This window comes from Symphalangus syndactylus, chromosome 3 (assembly GCF_028878055.3).
Source record: "Symphalangus syndactylus isolate Jambi chromosome 3, NHGRI_mSymSyn1-v2.1_pri, whole genome shotgun sequence".
Classification (NCBI taxonomy): Eukaryota; Metazoa; Chordata; class Mammalia; order Primates; family Hylobatidae; genus Symphalangus; species Symphalangus syndactylus.
Genome location: NC_072425.2, coordinates 21828899 through 21847266, shown reverse-complemented (window position 1 = coordinate 21847266; position 18368 = coordinate 21828899). Strand labels below are relative to the sequence as shown.

General features: G+C 36.7%; 1 protein-coding gene and 1 pseudogene across 6 annotated transcripts in view; one reads left to right on the top strand and one right to left on the bottom strand.

The window, feature by feature from the left end:
- RABGAP1 (RAB GTPase activating protein 1) overlaps positions 1 to 18368 on the top strand; it is a 174721-nt gene that overhangs the window by 85165 nt on the left and 71188 nt on the right. For all 6 annotated transcript variants that reach the window (XM_055271164.2, XM_055271165.2, XM_063635987.1 and 3 more), the window contains 2 exons: positions 572 to 665; positions 5309 to 5459. In XM_055271164.2, coding sequence (XP_055127139.1) covers positions 572 to 665; positions 5309 to 5459 — 245 coding nt within the window. The remainder of the gene's footprint in view (positions 1 to 571; positions 666 to 5308; positions 5460 to 18368) is intronic.
- On the bottom strand, positions 14364 to 16549 carry LOC134736167 (small ribosomal subunit protein eS25-like; annotated as a pseudogene).

The following is an 18368-nucleotide window of genomic DNA, read 5'->3' as shown; positions in this document are numbered from 1 at the left end:
GAGATCGAGACCATCCTGGCTAACACAGTGAAACCCTGTCTCTACTAAAAATACAAAAAATTAGCCAGGCGAGGTGGCGGGCGCCTGTAGTCTCAGCTACTCGGGAGGCTGAGGCAGGAGAATGGCGGGAACCCTGGGGGGCGGAGCCTGCAGTGAGCCGAGATCGCGCCATTGCACTCCAGCCTGGGCGACAGCGAGACTCTGTCTCAAAAAAAAAAAAAAAAAAGACTTACATATTTTCGTGCATAAAGCTGTTTGCTTTGGAAAATAAGAGAAAATACCATATTTTGAATCCTATAGTTTTATAATTAAATAGCTCCTTTTTTTTTTTTTTTTTTTTGCAATTGACATAATATGGACCTATATGGAAAACAAGAGAATTAAAGAGGTTACAGCATTTTACCTAGAACCATTTTTATTTTCTTTGTACTTATCCACAAATACTAAAGGAGAGAAATTATGACTTTATGCTCCCAGTAAAGTCTTTCAAATTTGACTCTTAACATTCCAGTGTTCTTCTGGCTAGCATAGCCGCCTCTGTTACCGTTTTTGTGTGTTTTGTTTATTATAGATAATGATGAACCTCTCCTGAGTGGATCTGGTGATGTATCCAAAGAATGTGCAGAAAAAATTCTTGAAACATGGGGAGAACTGTTGTCAAAATGGTAAGTTATGATAGAATAGTTCTTTTTATCTACAATTCTCCTTTTATGGGTGGAGAATCTTACCTAACTATAATCAATTTTGGAACCAATAGTAGAAGCCTAAGTGTAAGGTTTGCATTCTGTGATCTATTTTAGGGATTTATATGAGTAGTAGTAGAGAATTGAAATCAATTTTCAGAATATCAGGAACCTAATAAGTTCTCATTGCTGGAGAAAATATTTATCCAAACGTGGAATTCATGTACAGAATAAATAAGAAAAGTATCTTTTATATTGAAGAGGTTAGGAACCACTGAGTGGTTCAGATAATACACAATAGTCAGTTTAGAGGATGTTCACACAATGCATAGAGCCATGGTAGAGACCCCAGGTAGGATTTTTCCCTTATCTGTGATAAGTATCTAGAATGACAGAGCGTAGTGTCATAAGCATGGTATATATTACCTGCTGTATCGATTACTGTCTCTTATAAAATTCCTACTAACACTTACAAATTTTAGGAATTTCTCATCAGCTCAAGAGATGGTTTGATAGCAGTGTTAAGAAGCACTATCCTATAGGCTATCTAAAAAGAATACATTGCCTTCAGGATGGGTGTAGTGGTTCATGCCTGTAATCTCAGCCTTTTGGGAGGTCAAGGCGGAAGGATTGCTTAAGCCCAGGAATTCAAGACCAGCCTGGGCAACTTGGTGAAACCCCATCTCTACAAAAAATGAAAAAGTTAACTGGGCGTGGTGACGTGCACCTGTGGTTCCAGCTACTCTGGAGGCTGAAGCAGGAGGATCGCTTGAGCGTAGGAGTTCGAGGCTGCAGTGAGCCTTGATTGCAGCACTGCACTCCAGCCTGGGTGACAGAGTTGAGACCCTTTCTCCAAAAAGCAAAAAAGAAAAAACACCAAACAAAAAGAATACATTGCCTTTAGGTATTTATTAACATGACCACAGATATTCTGGTAAGTCAGGTTGGTGAGACATTTATGCAGTTTCCTTTTCTCCTTGAGTAGGATGCCAGTATGTGCTGAAAAAAGCTGAGCTTGGAAGTGATCTGAACACTTCTCTATTTCTGACATTCTGGTTGCTAGGGTTGTCATATAAACTCCCTATTGGCCTGTTACTTTGGGGTTTGATTTTTCTCAGACATTTTAACTGTCGAAGTATTTCACTGCATTGTTAGAGTAAAGCTGTGTCTCAGAATTTTAAAGCATTATGTCATGCCCTTAAGGGATAGGACTACAAATGGGCATTATCTGCTTTTATATTACTCTCACAATGCTTTACACTTTTGACAAAACACTCTCCACACTGGAAAATGTCAAATGTGTACAGGAGAGAAAAGCAAACCAAAGCACGATTTTTCTTTACACAAGTTGTTTTAATAAATGAACTCTGCAAAAAAACCCAGAGTAATAGTTTTCTTATATTTTTGATATTTCTTTACATCAGGAGACAAAACTTCTGGTGCTTTTGTCACAATTATATTTTCAGTTCACTGAGTTTGGAGTGTTTGGGATGCTGCTGGCAGGAATTTTATCTGTATAAAAAGGTTTCTGCTCTAAAACAGAAATGTAATTGAGTTTTGATATGGTTACATAATAATATATTTAAAATCATGTAGATATAGCATTAAGACTCCAGTTAGATTTTATTACACGAACCCATCAGCATCTTATACAACAACTTGGAATTCGTTTTGTTATCAAGCTTTGTTATTCATTTAATTAACATGTCTTCCTATTCCCTCAAATGTATTTGTTGAGTTTCTATCTGTCTCTACTGTCTTTCAGGGTATTTAAACTATTTTTGCTTGCTTTAGTCATGTCTTAAGATATGATATAATAGTGTCTCTTCTTTAGTTCATTACATCATTATTTTTTCTCATTATTATATGTGTTCTATGGATATGTATTCTATGGATAAGAAGCATTGTAATAATGGAATGTTAAAGCCTGGTAGACCTGGTTTCAAATTTTACCTCTCCTACTTTTAAGCTGTGTGGTCTTAGACAAGTCACTTAACTCTTTTGAGTCTATTTCTTCATTTAGAAAATAGAAGTCTATAAAATTACCATTTGTAATTATTATAGATTAAAAATAATGGATGCCATGGTTGTAGTTATAGTAACATAGAACTAATGAATTTACCATATTTTAGGCACTGTGCTGTTATGTGCTCTATGTCAACTCTAACAACCTTATAAAGTATTTGTTTTTTACAGATGAGACTGGTTCATAGGTTAAGGCATTCTAGTTAGGAAATATCACAGCCAGAATTTTTAACACAGTCAAGTCTGATCCCAAGGCTGGTTTATTTTACTCTACATTAGATTTTAGTGGTAGTATTAATAGTATCTTTGAGCTCTAATTCTCCAAGTTCATTTTTTTTTTTTTTTTTGAGATGGAGTCTCCGTTGCCTAGGCTGGAGTGCAGTGGCGCGATCTCGGCTCACTGCAGGCTCTGCCCCCCGGAGTTCACGCCATTCTCCTGCCTCAGCCTCCCGAGTAGCTGGGACTACAGGCGCCTGCCACCTCGTTCGGCTAATTTTTTGTATTTTTAGTAGAGACGGAGTTTCACCGTTTTAGCCAGGATGGTCTTGATCTCCTGACCTCGTGACAAGTTCATTTTAATATGACTCTTAATGGATAAGAGAACTAATGTCGGTATAAAATAGGTTGCTAAGTTGGATATTCTGAAAGTAATTTTATCAATGTAAATTAAGCTAGTAAGGTTAGCAGGCTTTGTCTGTAAAGAGCCAAATAATAAGTATTTTAGGTTTTGCAGGCTAATAGTCTGTCATTAGCTACTCAGTTCTACTATTGTAGTGCAGAAGCTATCATACACAATACTTAGACAGATAAGCATGGCTGTGTTTCAATAAAAGTTTATTTACCAGAACAGGTGATAGATAGGCCCAGTTTGGCCCACAGGCCATAGCATACCAGGGATTGAGTTAGCAACAGAACTATGTCTGTTCTTTCTGCTTATAACTCTTCAACTTTTATATAATGTTTTTATCTAAACAAGGACAAAACTATTGAACTGTCTATAGCACTTGCATTAGGATACCAATGTCACAGAATAAATCACTTTTAAACGTACTGTGCAGAATTCTCATAGGATTCTGTGAACATTTTGAGAAAAATCACAGGCGTTTTTATAATTTGATAGTGGTTATTTTGTATCAGTAACTTCTGCTTACGTCTGATAGCCACAGCATCTTCTTAATGTCAGGATCCTGTTTTATTGACTCAGTAATGGTGGCTCTCAAGTCACAAACCAGCTGCTCTATAACAGAGCATTCATTAGTCTTAAGAATTTGAGGACTACCTCAGTCATTTAATTGACCTCCCTGAAATTTTTTCTGCATCTGTAAAACTAGAGATACTACCATCTACCTCAGATGGTTGTTCTGAAGATCAATTAAGATACTGTATGCAGAAGCACATTGTACATTTATACCAACATTTCAAGGCTAGTTTAATTTTTCCCATTTTATAGGTGACATAAATGAAGTCCAAAGATTTTGGTAACTTGTAGTGATATAGTAGTTCAGTGGAAATGTTATTAGCCACCATAAACATTCAGAAAAGTTATTTGAAGGAAGGCATCTTAAAAACTGTTGGAAACATACTTAAGATATTTTATTTTAACTTAGAACTTATAAATATACAATATTCTTGTCAATTTTTTTTTTCTAGACAAAGCCTGTCTCTGTCACCCAGGCTGGAGTGCAGTGGTGCGATCTCTCACTGCAGCCTTGAACTCCTAGGCTCAACTTGCCTCAGCCTCCCGAGTAGCTAGGAATATAACCATCATGCCAGCTTATTTTTATTTTTCTGTAGACATGGGGTTCTTGCTATATTACCTAGGCTGGTCCGGAACTCCTGGGTTCAAGGAATCTTCCCACCTTGGCCTCTCAAAGCAGTGGAACTACATGAGTCACCACGCCCTGCTGACCACTTGTCAATTTTGATGTAGAGCTAGGTTCTTGTCATTTATTATATGTCCACTGATTGGAATTTTGCTCTTTTTTTTGTTTGTTTGTTTTTGAGACAGAGTCTCGCTCTGTCACCCAGGCTGGAGTGCGGTGGTGCAATCTTGGCTTACTGCAACCTCCGCCTCCCGGTTCAAGCAGTTCTTCTGCCTCAGTCTCTTGAATAGCTGGAATTACAGGCATGTGCCACCATGATGGGCTAATTCTTTGTATTTAGACGGGGTTTCACCATGTTGCCCAGGCTGGTCTTGAACTCCTGACCTCAGGTGATATACCCACCTCGGCCTCCCAAAGTGCTGGGATTATACGCGTGAGCCACTGCCCCCGGCCATCTTTTTTACATAAACCATAGCCATAGAGCATCATTTGTGATTTCCAGTTTTGCTTTTTTTTTTTTTTTTTTTTTTTTAAAGTAGAGAAATAATTTAAAGATACTTAAGAAGCAGTTTGGAGAATCTGTGTGGATTTTTATTTTCTTCCACCCAATCTCTCATAGTTATCTTGGCCTCATCTAATTCAGAAGCACTTTTCTTTTCCTTTATTACTATGTTACCTTGTCGCGTATTTGTAAGCCATTTAGATCGACTTTGATAAAAGTAACATTCTTTAGAGAATCTTCCTTTTATGATTCATGGTTTATGGCTTTATTTTTAGGCATCTCAACTTGAATGTGAGACCGAAGCAGTTGTCATCCTTAGTAAGAAATGGTGTGCCTGAAGCTCTTCGAGGAGAAGTCTGGCAGCTGCTAGCAGGCTGTCATAACAATGACCACCTGGTAGAGAAATATCGCATTCTTATCACAAAGGTAAGGGGGTGATAATTCAGCTTCAGCATTAATCCTTTTAGAGATTTGTGATGAAAAGATCATTGTAGTTATTTGACTTATAAGAAGTTTTTATTCAAGAATAGAACTGTTAATACTTCTAGCTCTAACATGTTTTTTCTGTTGCACAAAGGAGAAGTCATAGTTTTTTCTCCTTGATTCATATCACCTCAGAGACCAAAGGTGTCTTCTAGCCCATTGTATATCCAGATTCTTTTTTGACTGTAAATAACATTTTTAGTCAAACCACTTGTGCTATGCAATGTGTAAAAATTTTCTTTTGATTATTTTAATACTTTTCACATTTTACAGAAATGTGCTCTTGGTAGGGAAGGCTTAGTTCTTCTTACTTCTTCTGCAACTGTAAGAAAATAATTCTTTAATCTTAAACCATGTTCTCTTTTAGCTCATTCCTCTAAAGTGAAAAAAATCTCATTTGTATGGTGTTCCCCTTCTGAAGTTCATGCATTCCTCAAAGTTTTGCAAGCAAAACAAGAAAAACTATTCCTTCTACAAGCATATCAGGATTTAAAGTAATTTTCTGCAAGGTTAGGCAATGTTTTATGCCTTTGTGTTCATGTTTTCGGTTTTAGTTTTAATTTTCTCAAATTCTTGAAGTGTTTATCTTCAGGAAGCAGTTTCTCCAATAGTATGCAAATCTCAAACCTGGGTTGTGAATGGATTGCTCAGAATCTTCAAGAATATAGGAGATTTTTTCAATGTGACAGAAGGTAAAACCTTGTCTTAAAAAAGAAAAAAAGTTAAAACCTTATAAATTATGAATGATATCTCTCTATAAAGCTGTTATTTAAAAAAAAAAAAAAAACTTATAAGGGAAGAGCAGGCTTTTTTTTTTTTTTTTTTTTTTTTCTGTTTTTGAGACAGAGTCTTGCCCAGGCTAGAGTGCAGTGGCATGATCTAGGCTCACTGCAACCTCCTCCTCCCGGCTTTAAGCAATTGTTGTGCCTCTGTCTCCCAAGAAGCTGGGATTACAGGTGCGCACCACCACGCCCGACTAATTTTTGTATTTTTAGTAGAGAGTAGGATTTCTCCATTTTGGCCAGACTGGTCTTGAATTCCTGGCCTCAAGCAATTCAACTGCCTTGGCCTCCCAAAGTGCTGGAATTACAGGTGTGAGCCACCTCACCTGGCCTGGAAAAACAGTATTCAAACATGAGATAGGACCTTCACCAGAAAATGACTTTTATGTCTTCAGAATATTAATGTTCTTTCTCATCATCTTATTTCCAGACAGATTTTTTTTTTGTTTCAATAAGTATTCTGATTCCTTCCATTAAGTTGATATAATTGTTTAACTAGTATTTATTGTTGAGTAACTATTACAACCACAGTGTTGGAGCTGGGAGGTTAAACACAAAAGCAAGTAGCTGTCTTATGATAGAATGTGTCTGAAAAAGCACAGTGGGAGCCATCAAAAGAAGTTATCAGTTCTGTCTGGGAGAACAGAGGAGTCTTTATCAGGAATATAACATTTGAGATGAATTCCAGGTATAGAAAGATGGGTACAGCATTGTACTCATAATATGAACAGAGCCACTGAAGAATAAGGTTATATAACATGTATGTCTAGCAGAGATACACCTAGTTTTTATTTTCTTTTGTTGGCAAATCATATTTTGGATTTGTAACACTATTTAGTTTTTTTGAAGTCCTTTGAAGTGTTTGGTCAAAAATGATTCTTAAGAGCTTATTGCTTTAAACTAAATATTTTGGTAAGACTATTCGTAAGACATGAAGTGTCTGTAACTGAATGGATTCTGTTTTTCTAGTTCCATGAAAGTGGTAACGTCTGTTGATAGAAAAGGAACCTGGTAGTTATATGTAAAAGAAAGACTATTAACAAAATATGAAACATTTGATTGATTTGTTATACTGGTGATGTGCACTTTATATTTCACATTAAACTTACAATTTTTTTCTTTTTGAGACAGAGTCTAGCTCTGTCACCCTGGCTAGAGTGCAGTGCAGTGGTACGATCTCGGCTCAGTGCAACCTCTGCCTCCTGGGTTTAAGTGATTCTCCTGCCTCAGCCTCCTGAGTAGGTGGGATTACAGGCACCCACCACCACTCCCAGCTAATTTTTTAATTTTTAGTAGAGATGGGGTTTCACCATATTGGCCAGGCTGGTCTCGAACTCCTGACCTCATGATTCACCCACCTCGACCTCCCAAAGTGCTGTGATTACAAGTGTGAGCCACCGCGCCCAGCCCCCCAGATTATTTAATGGATATATATTAATTTAAATTGCTAGTAGATGATCAGAAAATAGAAATTTAACCACCATAATATTTGTGAATTTAAAAAAATGACAGTGATAGCTAACGTAAGTTGGTATTGCTTCTCTTTTCTGTCTTCCTGGAATTAAGAGTTATCATTGTATGGGAATGGTAATTGACATTTTTTAACTTACTCTGAAATGTTTTTGGGGGGAGTAAGGTACTTTTTACAGTCTACTCTACCAGCAGAGCTATCAAAGTTTGCATATAAGCTACTTTTTTAAAAGTGTATAGATCCATGACATTTTACATATGAATACACTGCGGTGACCACTATCAAGAGCAAGAACATATCCATAACCCCCAGAAGTTATTCATGTACCTTTCTAGTCATAAATACCCTTACTACACCCCTGATTAATCGTTATTCTGGCTTTTCTCTCCTTAGGTTAGTTTTGATTGTTCTTGAATTTTTTTTGTTTTGGAGATGGAGTCTTGCTCTGTCACCCAGGCTGGAGTGCAGTGGCGTGAACTCTGCCTCCTGGATTAAAGCGATTCTCCTGCATCAGCCTCCCAAGTAGCTGGGATTACAGGCACACGCCACCAAGCCTGGCTAATTTTTGTATTTTTAGTAGAGACAGAGTATCCCCATGTTGGCTAGGCTGGTCTCGAACTCCTGACCTCAGGTGATCCCCCGCCCCCCCCCCCCCCCCCCCGGCCTCCCAAAGTGCTGGGATTACAGACGTGAGCCACCACACCCATCCTTGAATTTAATTTAAATGCAGTTACACAGTCACACAGCATGTGCTCATTTGTATCTCACTTCTTTCGCTCATCTATTTTGAGAGTGTATCAGTAGCTTGTTTTTTGTTGTCTTTTTAAAAAATTGTTTAGAGTATTCCATTATATGAATAAACTACACTTAAAAAATATATTCGGCTATTACAAATGTTTGGATTTTTCCAGTTTTAGCTATTATGAATAAAACTGCTATAAACATTCTTGCACACAGCAGGATTTGTACATATTATGCTTATTTAGAAAATATTTGTGTATATATATATACACACTACTAATTTCTAGGAAGTATTTATTCTGAACATGGCTTCTTTGCCAGATATATGCATTGTGTTCCGAAATTTTACATATAATATTGCTTTGAGATTTTTTTTTTTTGCTTAGCTTCTTCAAAGACTAGAGCAGGAAAGAGTGACTTGATTTGTAGAATGAAGATCAAAAAAATTAACCTGGCAAACAAAACTGATTAATGTCTTTGTCATCATCTTGCATTAGTTGTCAAGCCTGTCTTGTATGGGGTACATGTGGGAATTTTTCAATACACCTTTTTAACCCAAGGACAAATGACCTTTCAGTAACATAAAATACATAGTATGCTTTTAAAGGTGTTTCTTATTTCAGTAAGCAATGGAGTTAGTTTCTTCTTCCCGTTTTGCTTTTTAAAGTGAAAATTTTTTAGGCTTTTTAATTTCAGTAGGGATCCAGAAGGGAAATAATAAAACAATAGTAATAGCTACCTTTATGAGCACTAGGTATGTGTCAGATACTGTGCAGCGCACTTGGATGTGACAGTTCACAGTTCCACCAGCAATGTAGTTCATATAGTTGTACCAGCAAAGTACCTGCTGCCCCGTATCCCAACCAGTATTAGTTATTATATTTAATTTTTACTATCAGTGGATGTAAGTGATGCCAGCGTATCTTTTTTTTTTTTTTTTTTTTTTTTTTTTTGAGACAGAGTCTTGCTGTGTCTGTCGCCCAGGCTGGAGTGCAGTGGTGTGATCTTGGCTCACTGCAACCTCCGCCTCCCGGGTTCAAACGATTCTCCTGCCTTAGCCTCCTGAGTAGCTGGGATTACAGGCACACGCCACCATGCCCGGCTAATTTTTGTGTTTTTAGTAGAGACTGAGTTTCACCATGTTGGTTAGGCTGGTCTCGAACTCCCAACCTCGTGATCCTCCCACCTCGGCCTCCCAAAGTTCTGGGATTACAGGCATGAGCCACTGCACATGGCCTAGCATATCTTTAGTTTGCAATTCTCTGGCTGCCAGTAAATTTCAATGATTTGCTCTTCTATTTATGTTCTTTGTACATTTATCTATGAAGTCTTTTTAAGATAACAGTTTCTAAACACTCTCCATATATTATGTTTACTAATCCTTTTCATATGCATTATAAATATATTTTTAATGATTTTATTCATGGTTTTATGCCATACAAGACATTTTCAATTTTTATGTGGAAAATTGTGTCTTGGTTAAGGCCTCTTCTGTCTTTATATTTTGTAAATGTGGTTTCCAACATTTTCTTGCAAGATTTTTATTCTATGTGTGAATTTTTATGTCTTTAATCCATCTGGAACTTATTTTTGTATGTGGCATGAGAAAGCAGTTCGATTTTACTTTCTTCCAGATGGATAACCAGTTGTGCTACTCCTATTTTCCTACTCAGTAGAACTACCATCTTTGTCATGTTTTAAATTCTCATATATGCTGGTATTGATTCCTGGATTGTTCTTTGTATTATTTGTTTGCATATTCCTGTCCCCACACTGTTTTGATCAAAAAGGCTTTGTATTATTTCTGATAGCTGTGAAAGCAAATCTTTTTGTTTTCTATCTCATACCTTACTTGACTATTCTGCAAATTTAATCTGCCATAAAAACCTTAAAATCTTTTATCCAGTCTCACTACCACCACCACCCTATAAGGTTATGTGGAGATTCTTATTTGAATTGCATTTAATTTACATACCAGTTGGGGGTATAAGTTTAACACGTGAGAATGCAGTATGTCTTTTTATTTGTTCAGATCTTTTTTTTTTTTTTTTTTTTTTTTTGCCTTCAAGAATTCTGAATTGCCTTCATAGGGATCTTGTAGCTCTATTGTTAAATTGGTTCCTGAGAATTAACTTAGCATGTTCACACTACAGCAAATGGAGTAGTTTTGTCAGTTTCCGTTTGTAGGTGCTAACTGTTACAATAGGGAAAAAGACAATGATTTTTACATTTTTTCTATTTACCTCTTAATATTTTGATTAATTGTCCTAACTTTATATTGTCATCTTTTGAGATTTTCAGGTGTGTAATAATATCAGCAGTAAAAATGGTTTTACCTCTTTTACAATGTTTATGCAGCCTACTACATTTTCTTGGTTTTGTCTTTATATTTTATAGAAGCATTAAGACAATGTTAAATGATGATGGTGATAACTAGCACCCCCATCTAATTCCTGGATTTAATTAAAATGGTTTTAGTTTTTCAATCTTTTGGAAAACATACTCTTTTTTTTTTTTTTTTTGGTAAACAATTTGTTTTTGGCCGGGCGCAGTGGCTCACGCCTGTAATCCCAACACTTTCGAAGACCGAGGCCGGTGGATCACCTGAATTCAGGAGTTTGAGACCAGCCTGGGCAACATGGCAAAACCCCATCTCTACTAAAAATACAAGAATTAGCCGGCCATGGTGATGGGCACCTATAATCACAGCTACTCGGGAGCCTGAGGCAGGAGAATCGCTTGAACCCAGGAGGCAGAGGTTGCAGTGAGCCAAAATAGTACCACTGCACTCCAGCCCAGGTGACAGAGTGAGACTATGTCTCAATAAATAAATAAAATAATAATAAATTGTGTTTCAGTTAAGTGGTTTCCTTCTATCCCTGCTTTGGATTTTTTATTAGGAATGTTACTGAATTTTATCAGCTTTTTCAGAACTATTACTAATTTCCTTTAATTTGTTAATGGAGTAAGTTACATAATCTATCAACATGTGATAGACTTCTTATATTGAACTACTACCGTTGGCTTCATGGAATAAATTTTTATAGACCAAGCACCCCTGGTAGTCTTTGTTTTCTGGTGTTTGATTAAGAGCTCCTCAACCTTGGCCTCTAGGTAGAACTTGTCAGACTCAGAGGGAAGAAAGCTTAATAAGTAATCCACAGAGACTCTCATGGCTTCTCTTACCTCCAGTTGCCTGTAATTCTTACAGCTGTTTGGATCTTGTGAATCAAATAAGTTGGAGTTGAAAATGAAGGGGAAACAAAGGCACTTTCTTGTTTCCAGCTTCCAGAATCCTCTTCTGTCACTTCTTTCTGATGGTTATTTTTTACCTTTTGTGTTGGTGGCTTAGCTTCTTAAAATTCAGTGCTTAGTAGCAAAAATTTACAGCAAACTGCTTCTTCAGTAGATCATTTTAATAATGAGAGAATAATGAAATAGCAACCTATTCTGATGTTTTTCTTTCCTTCCATCCACTTGGCCTTGCTTATCTTTTCTTAAACTTATTTGCATCATTTTCTCTAGTTTCAACTTCAGTGATAAGAATCTTTTGCCATGAACAGCAAGCTTTTATCCAGAAGCAAACTAGTAGCAAGCTCATATAACCAATATTTACATTTCTTTTTTTTCTTTTTTTTTGAGACGGAGTCTCGCTCTGTTGCCAGGCTGGAGTGCAGTGGCACGATCTTGGCTCACTGCAACTTCCGCTTCCCAGGTTCAGTGATTCTCCTGTCACAGCCTCCCGAGTAGCTGGGACTACAGGCGTGTGCCACCATGCCCAGCTAATTTTTGTATTTTTAGTAGATACAGGGTTTCACCATGTTGGCCAGGATGCTCTCGATCTCTTGACCTTGTGATCCGCCCGGCTTGGCCTCCCAAAGTGCTGGGATTACAGGCCTGAGCCACCGTGTCCTGCCAACCAATATTTACATTTCTAATTGTTGAAAGGAGTCCCTGGAGGCCCAGCCACATTTTGCTAGTTTGGAAAAAATAATGTATTCAATTATTATGTTATTACTAAGCAGATTGTTTGCTTTTTAATTAACAATTTCTGTCTGTAGGTTTGTAATAGGTAAGAATTGAATAATATTTAATCATAAGAATATGCCTGTGGATACCCAACAATAAAAGGAGATAGATTTAGCAAAAAAGAATGTTGGCCATGGAGGAGGAAGCCTGGGTACAAGTTTCAGTTCTGCCACTTCATTTCCTCTTCTCTGAACTGAGGTAGCTGAGGTAGTCTGTTGATTTTTCCTTAAGCTTTGACATTCTGGAAAATCAGTCAGTGTGTTTGAGTCCTGCCCTCCAAAATAGGCCATAATTCCATTTTTTCACAACTAAGCACTCTTGCTGTCTTGTTCTATGTGAAAATAGTGGCTGGTGGATGTTAGAACTGTATTGTCTGCTGTCATACAGGAATTGCTGCAGTAGGTCCCTCTAAATTATACTTGTGAACATAATTTTAAGACCTATATCTTACTCCTGTGAAGTTATTTTCCTTCGTGTGAGTTTATGTAAGTCATACTTGCTGGGAGTTCTAAAGGTTTCCTGAATCATAAGACTGGAAACATATTTGGTTTGTCCATGTTAAAATTGCTATTTGACAGTTTTTGACCCACAAATAGGCAATTTCATATGCCTCGACCTAATAATTACAGGTGAGTTAAACAGTTACCATACTGGAGTTTTGCTTGAAAGATCTTTCAACCTAAAAGCAGAATTGCCTTTTGTTTCATTGGGCATTCATTGTTTATTCAATAAAAAATACCTTTTGAATGCCTACCCTGTGCCAACCCTGTGGTAGGCCTCATGGCTATGCCCATAAATAAAGTAAACTTGTTCACTGGTTTCAGGAAGTCTGCAGTCTAATGGAGGAAATAGACAGCTAACTATAAACAATCATAAAGTTGCATGGGAGTTGTAGAAGAAAAAATACATACTGCTGTACTGCATGTAACATGAAGGATTTCTCACCCAAGTGTTCTAAAAGGTCTCTTGCTCAGAAATTAGCCAGGGGTTGGATAGTTGGGGTGGGATAGGGTGCTGCATAGCAGATGTGGTCTTAAAAGTCAGAGGGAACAGCGTGTACTCAAGGGTGAGAAAAAGCCTGGCAGTTCCATAGAGTGTGAATGGAGATAAGACCAGAGAGGTGGTAGATAGGGAACAGATCTTTGAAAGCTTCGGAAGGCATATTTAAGGTTTTGGGCAATAGAAGTGAATGAAGCATTTTAAGCAGGCAGGTTGTATATTCCGGTTTATAAGGCAGTATGCAAAGTGGTTTCCATCTAAAGGCAAATTGTCTTAATTCAGATGCTAGTTCTGCTGTATTCTAGCCATTGAAATTGGGCAATTTAACATTCATAGGCTTTGGTTTCCTTATCTGTAAAATGGAATAATAATAGTTGTAGAGTTGTTAGAATTAACTTAGATAACGTGTGAAAATTCTTAGTATAATCCATAGTCCATACTAAGTGTAAATAACTTAATATTATATATATATATATTTTTTGCTTATTATCTGTATTATAGGCTTAGAAAGATCACTCTGTTACTTGGGCTTAGAGTGGAGTAAGAATAATTGCAGCGAGACCTGTTAATAATTCAGGCAAGAGATAATTTCAACTTGGATTGGGCTGTAGTGGCAAAGGGATGGGGAAAAAGATGCTATTTAAGAGGATTTCAGAGGTAGAATCCTTGGCACTCACTTGATGACTGAATGAATGTGGGAGATGGGGGCGAGGGAGGAATAAAAGATGAGTCAAAGTATCTCAAATCATTTTTGGAATGACAGTTATATAAATAAACTCACATCAGCTGCACCAAAATAATATGTTAAACAATGTTTAAAGCTCATTTTTTTTTACTTAATAAAGTTTTATTTTTCCAAATGTAGAGTTGCTTGGACCTGTTCGTGCATCTTCACCAGCAGCTGGAGCATCTCTGCCCTTGGTATTTCTGGTGTAAATTACTTGAGCTCTGTGCTTTGAAACCAGTTTGATAAGTTCTTTACTAAGGAGCTCCAGAAGGGCTGCTCTGGCCAGGGAACCTCAAATCTTCAGTCTCTTAGAGACCACAGCTGGAGTTATAAGTTTATAGTTGGGAACTTCCTTACAGAGTTTGTCATAGGTAGCTTTGTCAAACAAGACAAGGTATTGAGCTTGTCCCTAACTTTGCCTTTGGACCATTTCTTCTTTTTGGCCTTGCTCCCGGGTTTGTTCACTGGGTCTTTGTGTTTCTTGGCTGACTTTCCAGTGTCTTTCTTCTTCTTGTAGTCCTTGTGTGGCATCGTGAAGCTCGGAGAGCGGTGGTGAACACTGCAGCCTTGCTAAGATGTCAGACAAAAAGTGAAGCTCATTTTTACCAAATAATAAGTGATAGTTGACACTAATGCCCAGAGGTGAAACTTAGGAATTTGAAGAACTGAGATAATTTCTCATCTGCAAGTAGTTAAGTCTCTGAATAGGTTGGGAGAAAAAGAAATATAATTTGAACAGGTCTTTTCCTTTTTTTGTTACATTTCATTTCTCGTTCTGCTTTTCTTGTTAAGCCTGTCGTTTTGTTATTTTAATTATTTTGGCTTTTAAAGTTGTTTTAGTTTCATTAGGTTGAACCATATAGAAGTTGGCTTGTTTGCAGGTCAGAAAGTATTTAGCTAGCAATGAAATGGTTAAGTATCGGTAAGTTCATAATTATATTCTTTTTCTGTAAGAGGTTTTTTAACTGACGTTTTGGGAGTCCATTTTGAGTTAGATTGAGTACCAAAGACTGTCTGAAGGAATGTTGCTCTGATGGCATAAGAACAGGTGGAACAGAGCCCCATGAAGTAGACAGCTTCAACCCAGCATCATTCTATCTTGCTAAATCAATATGGTTCTGAGAGTATATAGAAATTGGAAAATTCAGAAAATATAGAAAGCTATAAAGAAGAAAGATTTTTTAATGACTGTTATCCCACCATCCAATAATAGTGTTGATTTTTAATGTATTTCCTTTTAGTCATATATATATATATAGAAAGTTACTCAGCCTTCAAAGTAAATATAGAGAGAATATATCATGAGACTGCATTATTTTATTTTTTATTGTATTTTTTAATCAGCATATCACATACTTATGAGGTATATAATGATGTTTTGATACATATAGTATATACTGATCAGATCATGGTAATTGTGCACATACCCATCATCTCTAACATTTATCATTTCTCTGTGTTGGGAACATTCAGTAATCTCCTTCTAGCTATTTGAAACTACATAATATTAACTGTAGTCTTCCTAGAGTGGTATGGAACACTAGAATGAGTCTATGTTATGGTTAAAGACCAAATGTACATACGGATTTTTGTAAGGATACAAATTTGTAGAGCCTCTCCAAGTTGTTAATAAATTGTCTTTTTGAAGAAAATGTTTTTCTTTAATCCAAAGCAAAACATTTAATTCCTGATTGATTCAGTTAAATGTGGCTATTAGGCTTTTTTTTTTAAGTTTCTTAAATGAATATTTTGATTTTAGCTCCTAGAGTGGTTTCACTAAAATAGAAACAAAGTTGAAAGAACTGTTACTGTACTAATGACAGTAATGTAACAGCTTGTAGTTTTATTGCAATTTTATAAATTTTTAATTCTTTCAAATTTTCAGCCATTGTATTGTCTGTTTTTATCAGCATAACTGTCTTGTTTTATACATGGGAAACCACAGAGAGAATAAGTTACATGCCCAAATTCACAAGTAGTAGTAGAAAAGCCTAGACTTTTGACTTTGGTGAACACTTTTTCTATTTATTGAAATATAGCAGTAACTCTCAAAAATCACTCCTTTATTCTGTATTTATTAAGGTGCTCAGTAAATATGGTTTAAAAATAAAGTCTATGGCAAGTGTATAGAATAAGAAGTAATCTGATTTTGGCTGGAGGGCAGGTTATTTGGGGGAAGTAAAACAATTGAGATCAGACTAGAAAGGCAATAAGGGAGCCATTGAGTCTTCTTGAACAGTGGGGTACAATAATAAAATGTACGTTTTGGATATTTAACCAGGCAGAAATGAAAAAATTAGAAAAATGAACAAAACTATAAGTTTAGGTGGTAATCATCTTCTATGGTAAGTGTATTAAAAATTGAAAGGAGGAAATGCATTTGAGAACTATTGTGGAAATATATTTTCAGGACTTGGTGACCAAGAACTAAGTGCTTTGAGGGAGAGAGTGGTCAAGATGATTGATTCCTAAGTTTCATACCGGAGTGCCTGGGAAAATGTTGGAAAAATACAGAGGCTTATTTGGTAGGAAAAAGGTTTTTGATTTTAGACATGCTGTGGTTGAAATCTCTACAGGACATCTTCCATCTACAGGTGGAAGATGTGTGACTAGCAGGCAAATTGTAGATGGAAAAGGGAGCTTAGGAGTGAAGTCAGGGCTGGAGACCTAGGCAGAGAAGTTATTTATGTTGAGGGAATAATTGACGCCGTGTCATCATTCCTTCTTTTCAGCTACCTTCAGTGCTTTGCATATGCATAGCCTCAATGTGTTTGAGTAATGTGTGACAGCACTGTATTCAGATAGCTGTTGTATGACCTAGAACTGTATAGCCTCAGTAAGAGCAGGCCCTTCAGGATTCAGAGGAGCCCAGCCTTAAGCATTTCGACATGATGGGCAGGAAAACACTGGCTCTTTAGGAAGGCTATTTTAGTTGTAGGAGCAGAAAGTGAGTAAAGTTATATACCCCCTCTGTGCTAGGTGTTGGTAAGCCTTTTGTGTATACTTTATTTCTCAGCAACCCTGTGAAGTAAGGAGTGTTGTTCTCATTTTACAGATGAGGAAACAGAGACTTAAGAGAGGATAAGTAATATTAGAGCAAGAATTTGAACCTGATTATTGTTCCTTCGATGCTCTTGGTCTTTTTACTGTGCCATACACTTTGCTCTGTTTCCCAATAAGACCTGTCAAATATTACTATCAGGATTATGGTTAAATAGGTTTTTTATTTTGGGGCTATGGCCGCGTCTGGGACTGGCCAGACAACTGCTGCTGCTTCAGATTTAAAATGTAATTCATTGCATTCTGGTTATGGGCGGCCATTTGTCTGTAATAAGAAAGCATGTGTATAAAATGAATAAAAATGAAAGTTGGATCACATGTTTTTACTCAGTTACCTACCTCTTGGAATGCCTTCAAATGCTGGCATTTGTTTATTGTCTTTTACTCTGCTGGATACTTTCAATTAATCCTTCTAAATAAAGATACTAAAATTACACATTTTCATAGCACCCAGCTGTGTTAGCTGAAAATTGTCATCATTTATGACATTACCAGGAAAACCACAATATAATGTAATACAGTTTGCATTGTTTTAAATAGGCAGAAGCAAGATTGTATATTCTAAGATACAAAGGCTTATTTGTACCATGAAACTTCCTGTAATATCCATGCCTGAGTAGAAGAAGGTACATTTACTTTTCTATCTTTTGTTTGTATTCTTGTATACTGCTCAGCAAATTAGAAGCAAGAAATGCATCTCAAAACTATAGGGTAGTGTCAATATGGGAACAATGTAATTTATCTGTGCTATTTGTGTAGTATTCAGAATGGGAGATACTTTATTTTTCTCTTGAAAAAGTGATCTTAAAGTTTCTTGGCCAATATTCAGTGAATCATGAGAGACAAAACTAATGGGGAATAGCCTTCTAGCTAGAACTTCTTGTGCAGCTGAATTATGATTCTCAGTTGCCATACGCCATACACTTAAAGGAAGTTAACATACTTCCTTTCTTTAATATTGCCCTTTGTTCTTTGGGAAAATGCCGTGAGAAAATAGAAATTACCCCTCTGGCAGTGTGTTTCAGTCTGATTCCTGACACCCT